A 20,536-nucleotide genomic window follows, 5' to 3' on the forward strand; every position below is an offset into this window, starting at 1 on the left:
CAACATTATAAAAATGGGTAATTCATTTGAATCTATTGGGAATCTGATCAACTGAACTGAAAGTACAAACATCTAAAATGGCATTCAGTCTCTGCATGGTTCAGGGTCTGTTCTGTGAACCAGGGGAATACAGCACATACTGTATGACCATATTTGGTCTGCCTGAATTTGCACTCTCCATCCACTACAGCAAAACACCCAGTGTCTCAAAACACCCAGTGACCCCAATCTCTACATTGAAAAGACTAACAGTGACACCTACTGGAAAGAATGTTGGTGAGCTGATACAGCCTTTAAGTTCATTCAGGATTCCTGTTCAAGAATGAATGATACGTACAGTAAATTAAACACAATGACCACTAACAAACTGGGCCATGTTTGTTTCAAATTATTTATTTTTCGGTGAATACAAAAAATACTTTTGTGACAAGATAAATATTAGACATACAGCATCAGTTAAACTGTTGAAATTAATTCAGTTTGTTAAAGAAAGCACAACACCTACATTTGAATAACAGCTAGTCGTTTTTCCTATTCCAGTTAATGCTTATAGACAAATTGCTTAGACAATATACCTTATCTCAGGATAGTCGTTAGATTTATCGATAAAGACTTAATTTCTAGTGGTTTAACAATGAAACAAGGATGTTATTTAGTCCTATTTATAAGGATTATGTGTATGTTGAATGATTTTCAAGGCAGAGCAAGTTCTCATCTTTAAGAGTTCAATAACAACTTGCCACATGCTCATGGAATGCAGTGTAGTGTGTATTCATTTCTGTATATAGTCTAAAACCTAAAACTTATCCATGGATACACTTTATATACCAGCATGGTTTACGGCAGGCAGATGGGCTACCAGCCAAGGCAATACATTGTGTTATGGCATGGGACTAGGTGATAGTTAATGGCCCAGAGAGAGTTTGGGTTAGACGGGATACATGTTCTTATCCAGAAGAACAAGCCTTTAGATGCTGTTACAGCGCGATTTCAATTAAGGCACTGGTACACAATGCAGACCACAGACTGACAATGAGGGACCGAGCTGCTGGAGTGGATACAATACTAATGACCTTATACTACACCAATACTGGAATAACATAAATGAACTATTTTCCTACTCAGGGCTAGGGCCAGGATGATACCAGTATCGCAATATTTTTCTCCATTACAAAAATGAAAAACACGAAGCAGACCAAACTCTTTGGTCCTTTAAGAGCCTGCTATAGCTTGGAAAATATATACATGTGACTATGGATGACAACATAATGATGTTTCATTCCAACATTAGGGCTGTTTTTCTAAACAAGTTAAATCCGCTTTGTGTTTTGTTTCCTTTACACGATAGTAACGAGTATTGCAATACTGGTATCGTCCCGGCCCTAGTCAGGACTGTACTGTATGTGGTTTCATCACTAATACATTTGACAGGAGCGTTAGTAGTAATCCTGAATGGTTTGGACATGGAAGGCATTGCTTGCTCTCCTCAGTGCATAAGGTTATACCAGCCATCTCAGTGCCATTCTACACCACATCCTACAGTTTCCTACATGTTTAAGAGGGGAAAAGCCATACACAGCTGCATACACAGTTGCATACACAATTCCAATCAATGCTGCTCTCTTGTTAGTCTGACACAGTATAATGAGTGGTAATGTGTTGCTATGGTTAGAGGAACAATAAGAACATGAACATGAGGACAAGCTCACCTCCCAACCTCAATGGAATCTGAGTATAAACCAAACACCACCAGCTGAACAGGCAACGGACAGACAGAGCATAGCTTTACTGTTGCGTGCGTGGTGGAACTCCCAACCAAACTCTGGCTACTGTCAATTAGACTGGAATTAAAACACAAAGGCAAGAAAGAGAGAACAAATATGAGAAAGAATGTAAACAGAGCCTCCTCCTGCAGGCAGCAGGAAAACCAAAAAGAGTGTTTGAGGGCTTGGGGGAGAGAATACCAGTCTGACAAAAAGATTGCACATAGACTTTGAGATTTAACCCATTAACAGCCCTCTGCCGTGACTGCTCCCTGCTGAGTGACAGCCAAATGTCCAAACATGGGAGCCGAGGCAGGGATCTCCCTACTGACACACCAGGGAGAATTATTACTTAGAGAAGTATTACTTTAAAAAGGTATTACGATGCTGTAAGAGATGAACTAGTGTCTGCTGTTGGCTTTACTATCCGCTCAAACCCACTCACTGACACTACGAATTTGGTGTGAAGCTGAAGTTCTATTACATGAAATATAGTACATAAAATCCAAACGTTTAATTATTCAACAGCAATTCCAAAGATCACATTCATATACTAACATATTACAAATGCCCAATCCTAAGCTAAACTATTGGTTAGTGGCTTTATTGATATGTACAGATCTTAATTTGACCCTGCTTCTCACAGCAGGAAAATAATCCTGTAGCAACAGGACATTTTAATTATTATGTGGATTATAATTAAAGGGCATTTTTGTGGGGGTTGATTGATACATTATTCATTAGGGCAAATCAAGTCTAACATTTTAAGTGAAATTACAACATTTAGAAGCCTTTTTAAACCTTGAATGCACTACACTTTGCATTTCTTACTGCGTAGGAAAATTCTCTGCAACAGAGTGATCAAATTAAGATACCAGACCTGTCAAGTCATAATGGTGCATGCAGGCTAATGATTCAAATGATGCATCAGAGTACTGCAATACCTACAGTAGATCAACACTAATATGTTGTGTGAGGAACTGAAGCTATGGATCCCTGTGCCAGTTGGAGAAGGAGCTATCCCTTTTTATGAGCTTTTACAGGTTTTAAAGTATTCATAGTATTTACCATTATTGGATCCAGTAATGTTCATTTAACTGTGATGTCCTTATTGAGTATCCTACCATAAAATCAATTAGGGCATCTGTCTCAACTTTTAGATTGCAGGTCCTAACCCTGCTAATAAAGCACAGCTGTAGCCAGCTGGTCCTTATGTCATAATGTCAATATCATCCTCTGTGAAACGCACACGCACACACACACACTAGTTCCACTCATGAAACAGTCCTGGCCCAAATACGTTATACACTCTACCCGTGTGTGAGAGAAACAGCAAATCGCTGGAGTAAGCTACATCTCTGTGTAACAATAGGTTCCAATCAGATGTCCATCTACTTTGCTCTTGACCAATCAGCTCTGGTCCTCCCTTAGCTCAGTGGGCAGGAACTTGTACTGCTGCTGTCTGATCTGAGCTAGCTTCTTCCTGGCCTCCTCCAGCTCTCTCTCCTTCCTCAGCATCTCCTCCTGGGCTGCAATGATCTGAGGGGAGAAGGAAATGGTCAAATATATGCGTCAGGCTGCTCATCTCCAATCTGTCCTGTAACACACCGCCCCTACAGGTTATAATATCATCAAATCATTTCCTCCAGTCCCTTTAGTGTACATGGACTTGATTGATACGTTTTTACAAATACAAAGGAAATAATATTTTCTTCAAAACATTTGGAATACAACTCATAGTAATTTCCCAGATTTCTCAGTAGGTTTCTTTAAAGCGCGTTATGGAAAACCTAGAATTAACATAACTCTTCTGTGGTAACTAGTGAAACGTCTTAAATGTAAGTATGGAGTAAGTATCTATTTATTTTCTTAAGCAAATAGCTCTTGTGGATTTGGGAGATGGCAGTGGGTGGGTTATGACTGGCCCACTTGAGAGAGACCCGCTTTGGGAGAGTGTCTCTGGAGGGGTGCTGGTTAGGAGCCAGTGTTACGCAAAAACATACACTTCAGTGTTACACACACACACACACTTCAGTGTTACACACACACACACACTTCAGTGTTACACACACACACACACTTCAGTGTTACACACACACACACACTTCAGTGTTACACACACACACACACTTCAGTGTTACACACACACACACACTTCAGTGTTACACACACACACACACTTCAGTGTTACACACACACACACTTCAGTGTTACACACACACACACACACACACACACACACACACACACACACACACACACACACACACACACACACACACACACACACACACACACACACACACACACACACACACACACACACACACACACACACACACACACTTCAGTGTTACACACACACACACTTCAGTGTTACACACACACACTTCAGTGTTACACACACACACACTTCAGTGTTACACACACACACACTTCAGTGTTACACACACACACACTTCAGTGTTACACACACACACACTTCAGTGTTACACACACACACACACTTCAGTGTTACACACACACACACTTCAGTGTTACACACACACACACCTTCAGTGTTACACACTTCAGTGTTACACACACACACACACTTCAGTGTTACACACACACACACACTTCAGTGTTACACACACACACTTCAGTGTTACACACACACACACACTTCAGTGTTACACACACTTCAGTGTTACACACACACACACACACACTCAGTGTTACACACACACACACACACTCAGTGTTACACACACACACACACTTCAGTGTTACACACACTTCAGTGTTACACACACTTCAGTGTTACACACACTTCAGTGTTACACACACTTCAGTGTTACACACACTTCAGTGTTACACACACTTCAGTGTTACACACACTTCAGTGTTACACACACTTCAGTGTTACACACACACACACACTTCAGTGTTACACACATCAGTGTTACACACACACACACACTTCAGTGTTACACACACTTCAGTGTTACAGTGTTACACACACACACTTCAGTGTTACACACACACACTTCAGTGTTACACACACACACACACACACTTCAGTGTTACACACACACACACACACTTCACACACACACACACACACACACTTCAGTGTTACACACACACACAGTGTTACACACACACTTCAGTGTTACACACACACACTTCAGTGTTACACACACACACTTCAGTGTTACACACACACACACTTCAGTGTTACACACACACACACTCAGTGTTACACACACACACACACACACTTCAGTGTTACACACACACACTTCAGTGTTACACACACACACACACACACACACACACACACACACACACACACACACACACACACACACACACACACACACTTCAGTGTTACACACACACACTTCAGTGTTACACACACACACTTCAGTGTTACACACACACACACACACACTTCAGTGTTACACACACACACAGTGTTACACACACACACACACACACTCAGTGTTACACACACACTTCAGTGTTACACACACACACACACACTTCAGTGTTACACACTTCAGTGTTACACACACTTCAGTGTTACACACACACACACACTTCAGTGTTACACACACTTCAGTGTTACACACACTTCACACACACACACACACACACACTTCAGTGTTACACACACTTCAGTGTTACACACACACACACACACTTCAGTGTTACACACTTCAGTGTTACACACACACACACTTCAGTGTTACACACACACACACACTCAGTGTTACACACACACACACACTCAGTGTTACACACACACACACTTCAGTGTTACACACACACACTTCAGTGTTACACACACACACACACACACACACACACACACACACACACACACACACACACACACACACACACACACACACACACACACACACACACACACTTCAGTGTTACACACACACACACTTCAGTGTTACACACACACACACACTTCAGTGTTACACACACACACACTTCAGTTTTACACACACACACACTTCAGTGTTACACACACACACACTTCAGTGTTACACACACACACTTCAGTGTTACACACACACACACACTTCAGTGTTACACACACACACACTTCAGTGTTACACACACACACACACTTCAGTGTTACACACACTTCAGTGTTACACACACTTCAGTGTTACACACACTTCAGTGTTACACACACACACTTCAGTGTTACACACACACACACACTTCAGTGTTACACACACTTCAGTGTTACACACACACACACACACACTTCAGTGTTACACACACACACACACACACTTCAGTGTTACACACACACACACACTTCAGTGTTACACACACTTCAGTGTTACACACACTTCAGTGTTACACACACTTCAGTGTTACACACACTTCAGTGTTACACACACTTCAGTGTTACACACACTTCAGTGTTACACACACTTCAGTGTTACACACACACACACACACTTCAGTGTTACACACACTTCAGTGTTACACACACACACACACTTCAGTGTTACACACACTTCAGTGTTACACACACACACACACTTCAGTGTTACACACACACACTTCAGTGTTACACACACACACACACACACACTTCAGTGTTACACACACACACACACACTTCAGTGTTACACACACACACACACACTTCAGTGTTACACACACACACACACACACTTCAGTGTTACACACACTTCAGTGTTACACACACACACTTCAGTGTTACACACACACACACTTCAGTGTTACACACACACACACTTCAGTGTTACACACACACACACTTCAGTGTTACACACACACACTTCAGTGTTACACACACACACACACACACACACACACACACACACACACACACACACACACACACACACACACTTCAGTGTTACACACACACACTTCAGTGTTACACACACACACTTCAGTGTTACACACACACACACACACACTTCAGTGTTACACACACACACTTCAGTGTTACACACACACACACACACTTCAGTGTTACACACACACACTTCAGTGTTACACACACACACACACACTTCAGTGTTACACACACTTCAGTGTTACACACACTTCAGTGTTACACACACACACACACTTCAGTGTTACACACACTTCAGTGTTACACACACTTCAGTGTTACACACACACACACACTTCAGTGTTACACACACTTCAGTGTTACACACACACACACACTTCAGTGTTACACACACTTCAGTGTTACACACACTTCAGTGTTACACACACACACTTCAGTGTTACACACACTTCAGTGTTACACACACACACACACACTTCAGTGTTACACACACTTCAGTGTTACACACACACACACACTTCAGTGTTACACACACTTCAGTGTTACACACACACACACACACACACTTCAGTGTTACACACACTTCAGTGTTACACACACTTCAGTGTTACACACACACACACACACACACTTCAGTGTTACACACACTTCAGTGTTACACACACTTCAGTGTTACACACACACACTTCAGTGTTACACACACACACTTCAGTGTTACACACACACACTTCAGTGTTACACACACACACTTCAGTGTTACACACACACACTTCAGTGTTACACACACACACTTCAGTGTTACACACACACACACACACACACACACACACACACACACACACACACACACACACACACACACACACACACACACACACACACACACACACACACACACACACACACACACACACACACACACACACACACACTTCAGTGTTACACACTTCAGTGTTACACACACACACTTCAGTGTTACACACACACACACACACTTCAGTGTTACACACACACACTTCAGTGTTACACACACACACACTTCAGTGTTAAACACACACACACACACTTCAGTGTTACACACACTTCAGTGTTACACACACACACACACTTCAGTGTTACACACACTTCAGTGTTACACACACACACACACTTCAGTGTTACACACACTTCAGTGTTACACACACACACACTTCAGTGTTACACACACACACACTTCAGTGTTACACACACACACACACACACACACTTCAGTGTTACACACACACACACACACACTTCAGTGTTACACACACACACACACACTTCAGTGTTACACACACTTCAGTGTTACACACACACACACACACTTCAGTGTTACACACACTTCAGTGTTACACACACACACACACTTCAGTGTTACACACACTTCAGTGTTACACACACACACACACACACACTTCAGTGTTACACACACACACTTCAGTGTTACACACACACACTTCAGTGTTACACACACACACTTCAGTGTTACACACACACACACACACACACACACACACACACACACACACACACACACACACACACACACACACACACACACACACACACACACACACACACACACACACACACACACACACTTCAGTGTTACACACACACTTCAGTGTTACACACACACACTTCAGTGTTACACACACACACACACACACTTCAGTGTTACACACACACACTTCAGTGTTACACACACACACACTTCAGTGTTAAACACACACACACACACTTCAGTGTTACACACACACACTTCAGTGTTACACACACACACACTTCAGTGTTAAACACACACACACACACTTCAGTGTTACACACACTTCAGTGTTACACACACACACACACTTCAGTGTTACACACACTTCAGTGTTACACACACTTCAGTGTTACACACACACACACACTTCAGTGTTACACACACTTCAGTGTTACACACACACACACTTCAGTGTTACACACACACACACACACACACACTTCAGTGTTACACACACACACACACACACTTCAGTGTTACACACACACACACACACTTCAGTGTTACACACACTTCAGTGTTACACACACACTTCAGTGTTACACACACTTCAGTGTTACACACACTTCAGTGTTACACACACACACACACACACACACACACACACACACACACACACACACACACACACACACACACACACACACACACACACACACACACACACACACACACACACACACACACACACACACACTTCAGTGTTACACACACACACACACACTTCAGTGTTACACACTTCAGTGTTACACACACACACACACACACACACACTTCAGTGTTACACACACTTCAGTGTTACACACACACACACACACACACTTCAGTGTTACACACACTTCAGTGTTACACACACACACACACACACTTCAGTGTTACACACACACACACACTTCAGTGTTACACACACTTCAGTGTTACACACACACTTCAGTGTTACACACACACACACTTCAGTGTTACACACACACACACTTCAGTGTTACACACACACACTTCAGTGTTACACACACACACTTCAGTGTTACACACACACACACACACACACACACACACACACACACACACACACACACACACTTCAGTGTTACACACACACACTTCAGTGTTACACACACACACTTCAGTGTTACACACACACACACACACTTCAGTGTTACACACACACACTTCAGTGTTACACACACACACACACACTTCAGTGTTACACACACACACTTCAGTGTTACACACACACACACACACTTCAGTGTTACACACACTTCAGTGTTACACACACTTCAGTGTTACACACACACACACACTTCAGTGTTACACACACTTCAGTGTTACACACACTTCAGTGTTACACACACACACACACTTCAGTGTTACACACACTTCAGTGTTACACACACACACACACTTCAGTGTTACACACTTCAGTGTTACACACACTTCAGTGTTACACACACACACACTTCAGTGTTACACACACTTCAGTGTTACACACACACACACACTTCAGTGTGTTACACTTCAGTGTTACACACACACACACTTCAGTGTTACACACACTTCAGTGTTACACACACACACACACTTCAGTGTTACACACTTCAGTGTTACACACACACACACACACACACTTCAGTGTTACACACACTTCAGTGTTACACACACTTCAGTGTTACACACACACACACACACTTCAGTGTTACACACACTTCAGTGTTACACACACTTCAGTGTTACACACACTTCAGTGTTACACACACACACTTCAGTGTTACACACACACACTTCAGTGTTACACACACACACTTCAGTGTTACACACACACTTCAGTGTTACACACACACACTTCAGTGTTACACACACACACTTCAGTGTTACACACACACACACACACTTCAGTGTTACACACACACACACACACACACACACACACACACACACACACACACACACACACACACACACACACACACACACACACACACACACACACACACACACACACACACACACACACACACACACACACACACACACACACACTTCAGTGTTACACACACACTTCAGTGTTACACACACACTTCAGTGTTACACACACACTTCAGTGTTACACACACACACTTCAGTGTTACACACACACACACTTCAGTGTTAAACACACACACACACTTCAGTGTTACACACACTTCAGTGTTACACACACACACACACTTCAGTGTTACACACACTTCAGTGTTACACACACTTCAGTGTTACACACACACACACACTTCAGTGTTACACACACTTCAGTGTTACACACACACACACTTCAGTGTTACACACACACACACACACACACACTTCAGTGTTACACACACACACACACTTCACTTCAGTGTTACACACACTTCAGTGTTACACACACTTCAGTGTTACACACACTTCAGTGTTACACACACTTCAGTGTTACACACACACACACACTTCAGTGTTACACACACTTCAGTGTTACACACACACACACACTTCAGTGTTACACACACTTCAGTGTTACACACACACACACACACACACACTTCAGTGTTACACACACTTCAGTGTTACACACACACACTTCAGTGTTACACACACACACTTCAGTGTTACACACACACACTTCAGTGTTACACACACACACACTTCCAGTGTTACACACACACACACACACACACACACACACACACACACACACACACACACACACACACACACACACACACACACACACACACACACACACACACTTCAGTGTTACACACACACACACACACTTCAGTGTTACACACACACACTTCAGTGTTACACACACACACTTCAGTGTTACACACACACACACACACTTCAGTGTTACACACACACACTTCAGTGTTACACACACACACACACACTTCAGTGTTACACACACACACTTCAGTGTTACACACACACACACACACTTCAGTGTTACACACACTTCAGTGTTACACACACTTCAGTGTTACACACACACACACACTTCAGTGTTACACACACTTCAGTGTTACACACACTTCAGTGTTACACACACACACACACTTCAGTGTTACACACACTTCAGTGTTACACACACACACACACTTCAGTGTTACACACACTTCAGTGTTACACACACTTCAGTGTTACACACACACACACTTCAGTGTTACACACACTTCAGTGTTACACACACACACACACTTCAGTGTTACACACACTTCAGTGTTACACACACACACACTTCAGTGTTACACACACTTCAGTGTTACACACACACACACACTTCAGTGTTACACACACTTCAGTGTTACACACACACACACACACACACTTCAGTGTTACACACACTTCAGTGTTACACACACTTCAGTGTTACACACACACACACACACTTCAGTGTTACACACACTTCAGTGTTACACACACTTCAGTGTTACACACACTTCAGTGTTACACACACACACTTCAGTGTTACACACACACACTTCAGTGTTACACACACACACTTCAGTGTTACACACACACACACTTCAGTGTTACACACACACACTTCAGTGTTACACACACACACTTCAGTGTTACACACACACACTTCAGTGTTACACACACACACTTCAGTGTTACACACACACACTTCAGTGTTACACACACACACTTCAGTGTTACACACACACACTTCAGTGTTACACACACACACACACACTTCAGTGTTACACACACACACACACACACACACACACACACACACACACACACACACACACACACACACACACACACACACACACACACACACACACACACACACACACACACACACACACACACACACACACACACACACACACACACACACACTTCAGTGTTACACACACACTTCAGTGTTACACACACACACTTCAGTGTTACACACACACACACACACTTCAGTGTTACACACACACACTTCAGTGTTACACACACACACACTTCAGTGTTAAACACACACACACACACTTCAGTGTTACACACACTTCAGTGTTACACACACACACACACTTCAGTGTTACACACACTTCAGTGTTACACACACTTCAGTGTTACACACACACACACACTTCAGTGTTACACACACTTCAGTGTTACACACACACACACTTCAGTGTTACACACACACACACACACACACACTTCAGTGTTACACACACACACACACACACTTCAGTGTTACACACACACACACACACTTCAGTGTTACACACACTTCAGTGTTACACACACACTTCAGTGTTACACACACTTCAGTGTTACACACACACACACACACTTCAGTGTTACACACACTTCAGTGTTACACACACACACACACTTCAGTGTTACACACACTTCAGTGTTACACACACACACACACACACACACTTCAGTGTTACACACACTTCAGTGTTACACACACACACTTCAGTGTTACACACACACACTTCAGTGTTACACACACACACTTCAGTGTTACACACACACACACTTCAGTGTTACACACACACACACACACACACACACACACACACACACACACACACACACACACACACACACACACACACACACACACACACACACACACACACACACACACACACACACACACACACACACACACACACACACACACACACACACACAGTGTTACACACACTTCAGTGTTACACACACTTCAGTGTTACACACACACACTTCAGTGTTACACACACACACACACACACTTCAGTGTTACACACACACTTCAGTGTTACACACACACACACTTCAGTGTTAAACACACACACACACACTTCAGTGTTACACACACACACACACTTCAGTGTTACACACACTTCAGTGTTACACAACACACACTTCAGTGTTACACACACACACACACTTCAGTGTTACACACACACACACACACACACTTCAGTGTTACACACACAGTGTTACACACACTTCAGTGTTACACACACTTCAGTGTTACACACACTTCAGTGTTACACACACACACACTTCAGTGTTACACACACACACACACACACACACTTCAGTGTTACACACACACACACACACACTTCAGTGTTACACACACACACACACTTCAGTGTTACACACACTTCAGTGTTACACACACACACACACACTTCAGTGTTACACACACTTCAGTGTTACACACACTTCAGTGTTACACACACACACACACACACACACACACACACACACACACACACACACACACACACACACACACACACACACACACACACACACACACACACACACACACACACACACACACACACACACACACACACACACACACACACACACACACTTCAGTGTTACACACACACACACACACTTCAGTGTTACACACACTTCAGTGTTACACACACACACACACACACACACACTTCAGTGTTACACACACTTCAGTGTTACACACACACACACACACACACTTCAGTGTTACACACACTTCAGTGTTACACACACACACACACACACTTCAGTGTTACACACACACACACACTTCAGTGTTACACACACTTCAGTGTTACACACACACACAGATTCCAAGAACACAGGATGAGATGTTACTATCCTTTGTGCAAGCACTTCCAAGAGTTAATGAACAGTGAGCGTGGTGAAATTTGGGGAGCGCATCGTCAGTAGTGTACCTTTGGTTCCTAGGGTGTTTCGGCCTTTCACACTATACACCCTCCTCAAAGGCGGCCAGCGACAGGGTGATCAATCCTACGCTTGCGTCCCATTCCCAATTAGTCATAGGAGTTGCCCTGTTGTTGATAGCAAACATCCCATGGGACTATGCATGGCAGGGGCGTCCTCCTCCCTGAGTCAATCATTGTTGACCGCATACCTCCTGGCCCTCTCACTTCGGGGCCCAGCTGGGGTCTTTCCTCTTCATCCAGAGCCACTGACTGCTGCATTCTGCCGCCTCTGATACAGCTTTGATTGCCGAACGCTGGCTCTGGCCCTTAATTCCCAGGTCTCTAAGCAGTCTGGTTGTAGATGTTGCCACAAAACCTCTGCAGCCCACCTCCACTGGTCGGACTTCTGTGTTCCAGCCATGATGCCGGCAGCTAGATCAGCATAGCGCAGATGTTTTTGCTCATAAGCGCAGATGTTTTCGCTCATAAGCCTCATCTACTGAGTTTTCCCAGGGTACTGTGAGCTCAATGATGAAGACCTTATTGAGTGAACGGGACCAGAGCACCATGTCAGGTCTTAGGGTGGTGGTTGCGATCTCCGGAGGAAACACAAGTTGCCGGCCAAAGTCAGCTAGCATTTTCCAGTTGCGGGCCAAGCGCAGCTGGTCTCGCTCTAATGGTGTAGAGCCGCTCTTCGGTGGTTTAGCCCCTTCGCGGACAAAGTTTGTCCGTAAGGAGTGTGATGCTGCTGTGGGTGGTAGGGAGTTGGTGCCAGCTCGCTTGTCCTCCAGGGCGGACGCAAGGTTTTTAAGGACTTGGTTGTGACGCCAAGTGTAGTGTCCTTGGGCGAGGCTTGTTTTACAGCCTGTGAGAATGTGCCTGAGGTTGGCTGGCATGGAACAGAGGGCACAGTCCGGATCTTCACCATACCATTGGTGAAGATTAACTGGTGTTGGAAGGACGTCATATGTTGCTCTGATGGAAAAGCTCAACCGCCTCGCTTCCATGGCCCACAGATCCTTCCAGCTGATCTTCCTCTTCTCCACACTGTCCCATCGAGTCCACTGTCCCTGTTTGGCAAGAGAGACTGCCTTGGCCCACCTTGCAGCCTCCTCCTGATGGCGTACTTCCTGCACTACCATATTCCGCCGCTCTGGTGCAGTGGCCTTACTCCAAGCAGCACGGCTAGTTAGCCCAAGGCCTCCTCTCCCTTGCTGAACATGACCCACAATGTCAGCATGTCTGAGGGCTGCTGTTGCCTCCTGGACTGCTTTTCCTGGCCTCCATTTGCGCCCAGTTGCCAAGGTTGGCACATTGTTGCTCACCACTGGGTCTCGAGATTCATTCAGTGTCATTTGGAGCCTGGTTTTTGCACACTTGAATTCCTCTGTTAGACTGGTGAGGGGCAGCTTGAGGACACCATTTCCATAGAGGCCTATGGTGGTAAGGCATCGTGGAACTCCAAGCCACTTCTTTAAGTAGCCTGTGACTCCTCTTTCCATCTTCTCCACTGTTGAGATTGGAACCTCATACAGTGCTAAGGGCCACAACACCCGGGGTAGGAGACCAAACTGCAGACACCAGGCCTTTAACTTTCCAGGTAGCTGGGTGTTGTCGATGGACTGTAGGCTACTACTGATGTCTTTGCGCAGCTGTTGCACCTGGTCTTTGTCCTTCAGGCTTGCATCATACCACCTTCCAAGGCTTTTTACCGGCTGCTCAGACACTGTTGGGATTTGGTCATCTCCGATGAAGAATTTCAGGTCAGAGAGTACTCCCTTCACAATCGAGATGCTGCGTGACTTGGATGGTTTAATCTTCATACGGGCCCAGCTGATGTTCTCCTCAAGTTTTCTGAGCAGTCTCCTGGTGCATGGGACAGTGGTGGTCAATGTTGTAATGTCGTCCATGTAGGCTCTGAGTGGAGGGAGGCGGAAACCAGAGTCGACTCGCTGTCCACCAGCAACCCATTTTGAGGATCTGATGATAACCTCCATTGCCATTGTGAATGCCAACGGAGAAATGGTACATCCCGCCATTATACCTACATTCAGGCACTGCCATGAGGTGGTGAACTCTGAGGTGGTGAAGCAGAACTGCAGATCCTGGAAGTACGACTTCACCAGGTTTGTGATGGTGTCCGGTATGTGGAAAAATCTGAAGGCAGACCACAGGAGTTCATGGGGCACAGAGCCAAATGCATTGGCGAGGTCGAGGAAGACTACATGGAGGTCCCTTTTCTCCACCTTGGCCATTTGGATCTGATGCCAGATCATGCTGGAATGTTCCAAGCAGCCAGAGAACCCTGATATTCCTGCCTTCTGTACAGATGCATCGACGTACGTATTCCTTTGTAGGTACTCGGCCATCCTCTGGGCAATGACCTTAAAGAAGATTTTTCCCTCGACATTCAGTAAGGAGATTGGGCGGAATTGGCTGATGTTCACTGCATCCTTCTCCTTAGGGATCAGGACCCCGCCTGCCCTACGCCACACTTTGGGTATTATCTTCTTCTGCCAAGCTGTTCTCATAAGCCTCCAGAGGAACCTCAGGACGTCTGGTGTGTTCTTATACACTTTGTACGGGACTCCATTTGGCCCCGGGCCTGATGCTGTTCTTGCCCGTCGAACTGTGTCTTCCACCTCTTTCCATGTCGGAGGGCTGGTCTCAATATGATGTTCCGGGGTTCAATGGGTGGGATATCTGATGGGATGGCCAGATGTTCATGTCGCTTTGAGTCAACGTTTGTTATTCTCAGGTGCTCCTCTAGGTCTTTCTTTGTTGTTTTTAGAGCTCCACTTTTTCTTTTGTGAAGAGACTTTTAAGGAACTTGAAGGGATCTTTATAGAATCGAGTTCTAGTTTGTTCTTTTTTCCTTCTGCGTTTCCGTAGGTTCTCTGCTCTACGGAGGGATGCCAACCGGGTTTTGATGTCAGCTTGAAGTGCCTCTATGCCCTCCTTTTCCACTTCCGAGGCCTTCTTCCACTGTTTCCTTAAGCTGCCGCCTTTCTTGAACGAGGCGCTTGATTTCTTGTTGCCTTCTGGAAACTGGTGGGGTTGGAACCTTTCTCCCGCCTTTTGCCTCTTCCACTCCAAATCTTTCTGTCCCGTACTCATAGATGATGTCCCCCATCCTCTCCAACTTCTTCTCCACTGTGCCTCGAAGTTTCTCGAGGGTCAAGGTAAGGTCAGTATTCACTGTTTCCCACAACTTCTTGTCACTGGCGCCAGGCCACTTCACATACGGTCTGTGCCCTGGTAGTCTCCTCTCGACTGCAGGTCTGGGAGGCTGGGTGAGTTCCACTCCTGTTGTTGGTTCCACCTCAGTTGCTACTTCGGTGCTTGAGTTTACGTCCTCCATGACAGTGGTACTGATGCACTGCAAACTATGGTTTGCGTCCAGTTGCTGTGCTTCATTCGACTGATTTGATCGCTTTCGCAGAAAGTAATCAATGCAAGTTCTCTGTCTCTCTTTACCCAAACACCCCTTCTTCCCCTGGTGAATCCTCAACCCATGGTGTGATGTAACTTTCCTCCAACCACAGACACATACCTGCATCTGTTTATGGCCCACTGTTGCAGCAGAACTTGTGACAGTTGCTGTGGTGTTCTCTTGTGCTGTGCTCTCATTACTCGTAGTCGTTTCCAGTCCAGTCGTTACCATGTTGTCAGCCGATGAGTCATCTTCCGCCCCGCTCTCGCAGACTCTAGGGGTATTCTCGTATTTTGACTTTCTGTAGCTAAAGCGGGTGTTTCCAACATACTGCGAAGCATGGGAAACTACAGAAATGGGAAGCTACCCCATGACTGTCCCAGTGGGGTCTATTCCCTCCTGTCAGCCGTCTCTCCGTGCCGCCACAAGGACTTTCCCCTGTTGTCAGCTGATCTTTCTCAGCAGTCACTGGACAAGTCCAGATATTCAGATTCCAAGAACACAGGATGAGATGTTACTATCCTTTGTGCAAGCACTTCCAAGAGTTAATGAACAGTGAGCGTGGTGAAATTTGGGGAGCGCATCGTCAGTAGTGTACCTTTGGTTCCTAGGGTGTTTCGGCCTTTCACACTATACACCCTCCTCAAAGGCGGCCAGCGACAGGGTGATCAATCCTACGCTTGCGTCCCATTCCCAATTAGTCATTGGAGTTGCCCTGTTGTTGATAGCAAACATCCCATGGGACTATGCATGGCAGGGGCGTCCTCCTCCCTGAGTCAATCATTGTTGACCGCATACCTCCTGGCCCTCTCACTTCGGGGCCCAGCTGGGGTCTTTCAGTGTTACACACACTTCAGTGTTACACACACACACACACACTTCAGTGTTACACACACACACACACTTCAGTGTTACACACACTTCAGTGTTACACACACTTCAGTGTTACACACACTTCAGTGTTACACACACTTCAGTGTTACACACACTTCAGTGTTACACACACTTCAGTGTTACACACACTTCAGTGTTACACACACTTCAGTGTTACACACACTTCAGTGTTACACACACTTCAGTGTTACACACAAACACACTTCACACACACTTCAGTGTTACACACAAACACACTTCAGTGTTACAGTGTTACACACAAACACACTTCAGTGTTACACACACTTCAGTGTTACACACAAACACACTTCAGTGTTACACACACTTCAGTGTTACACACAAACACACTTCAGTGTTACACACAAACACACTTCAGTGTTACACACACTTCAGTGTTACACACACTTCAGTGTTACACACAAACACACTTCAGTGTTACACACACTTCAGTGTTACACACACTTCAGTGTTACACACACACACACTTCAGTGTTACACACACACACACTTCAGTGTTACACACACTCACACTTCAGTGTTACACACACTTCAGTGTTACACACACACACACTTCAGTGTTACACACACACACACTTCAGTGTTACACACACACACACTTCAGCGTTACACACAAACACACTTCAGCGTTACACACAAACACACTTCAGTGTTACACACAAACACACTTCAGTGTTACACACACTTCAGTGTTACACACACTTCAGTGTTACACACACTTCAGTGTTACACACACTTCAGTGTTACACACAAACACACTTCAGTGTTACACACACTTCAGTGTTACACACACTTCAGTGTTACACACACTTCAGTGTTACACACAAACACACTTCAGTGTTACACACACTTCAGTGTTACACACAAACACACTTCAGTGTTACACACACTTCAGTGTTACACACAAACACACTTCAGTGTTACACACACTTCAGTGTTACACACAAACACACTTCAGTGTTACACACACTTCAGTGTTACACACAAACACACTTCAGTGTTACACACACTTCAGTGTTACACAAACACACTTCAGTGTTACACACACTTCAGTGTCACACAAACACACTTCAGTGTTACACACACACTTCAGTGTCACACAAACACACTTCAGTGTTACACAAACACACTTCAGTGTCACACAAACACACTTCAGTGTTACACAAACACACTTCAGTGTCACACAAACACACTTCAGTGTCACACAAACACACTTCAGTGTCACACAAACACACTTCAGTGTCACACAAACACACTTCAGTGTTACACAAACACACTTCAGTGTCACACAAACACACTTCAGTGTTACACACACTTCAGTGTTACACACAAACACACTTCAGTGTTACACACACTTCAGTGTTACACACAAACACACTTCAGTGTTACACACACTTCAGTGTTACACACAAACACACTTCAGTGTTACACACACTTCAGTGTTACACACAAACACACTTCAGTGTTACACACAAACACACTTCAGTGTTACACACAAACACACTTCAGTGTTACACACAAACACACTTCAGTGTTACACACACTGCAGTGTTACACACACTCAGTGTTACACACACACACACTGCAGTGTTACACACACTTCAGTGTTACACACACTGCAGTGTTACACACACTTCAGTGTTACACACACTGCAGTGTTACACACACTGCAGTGTTACACACACTGCAGTGTTACACACACTTCAGTGTTACACACACTTCAGTGTTACACACACTTCAGTGTTACACACACTTCAGTGTTACACACACTTCAGTGTTACACACACTTCAGTGTTACACACAAACACACTTCAGTGTTACACACAAACACACTTCAGTGTTACACACAAACACACTTCAGTGTTACACACAAACACACTTCAGTGTTACACACACACACACTTCAGTGTTACACACAAACACACTTCAGTGTTACACACACACACACTTCAGTGTTACACACACACACACACTTCAGTGTTACACACACACACACACTTCAGTGTTACACACACACACACACTTCAGTGTTACACACACACAAACACACTTCAGTGTTACACACACACAAACACACTTCAGTGTTACACACACTTCAGTGTTACACACAAACACACTTCAGTGTTACACACACTTCAGTGTTACACACACTTCAGTGTTACACAAACACACTTCAGTGTCACACAAACACACTTCAGTGTTACACAAACACACTTCAGTGTCACACAAACACACTTCAGTGTTACACAAACACACTTCAGTGTCACACAAACACACTTCAGTGTTACACACACTTCAGTGTTACACAAACACACTTCAGTGTTACACACA

The 20,536-nt window shown here is 44.4% G+C and overlaps 1 protein-coding gene across 2 annotated transcripts in view; it reads right to left on the reverse strand.

Annotated features, from left to right (window-relative positions):
* Positions 1-372: 372 nt before the first annotated feature.
* Positions 373-20,536, reverse strand: part of LOC124036579 (talin-2-like) — a 231,754-nt gene continuing 211,590 nt past the window's right edge. For both annotated transcript variants that reach the window (XM_046351337.1, XM_046351326.1), the window contains one exon: positions 373-3,302. In XM_046351337.1, the coding sequence (XP_046207293.1) occupies positions 3,174-3,302 (129 nt within the window). In that variant the 3' untranslated portion in view covers positions 373-3,173. The remainder of the gene's footprint in view (positions 3,303-20,536) is intronic.

This window comes from Oncorhynchus gorbuscha, linkage group LG01, assembly GCF_021184085.1.
Source record: "Oncorhynchus gorbuscha isolate QuinsamMale2020 ecotype Even-year linkage group LG01, OgorEven_v1.0, whole genome shotgun sequence".
Lineage (NCBI taxonomy): Eukaryota > Metazoa > Chordata > Actinopteri > Salmoniformes > Salmonidae > Oncorhynchus > Oncorhynchus gorbuscha.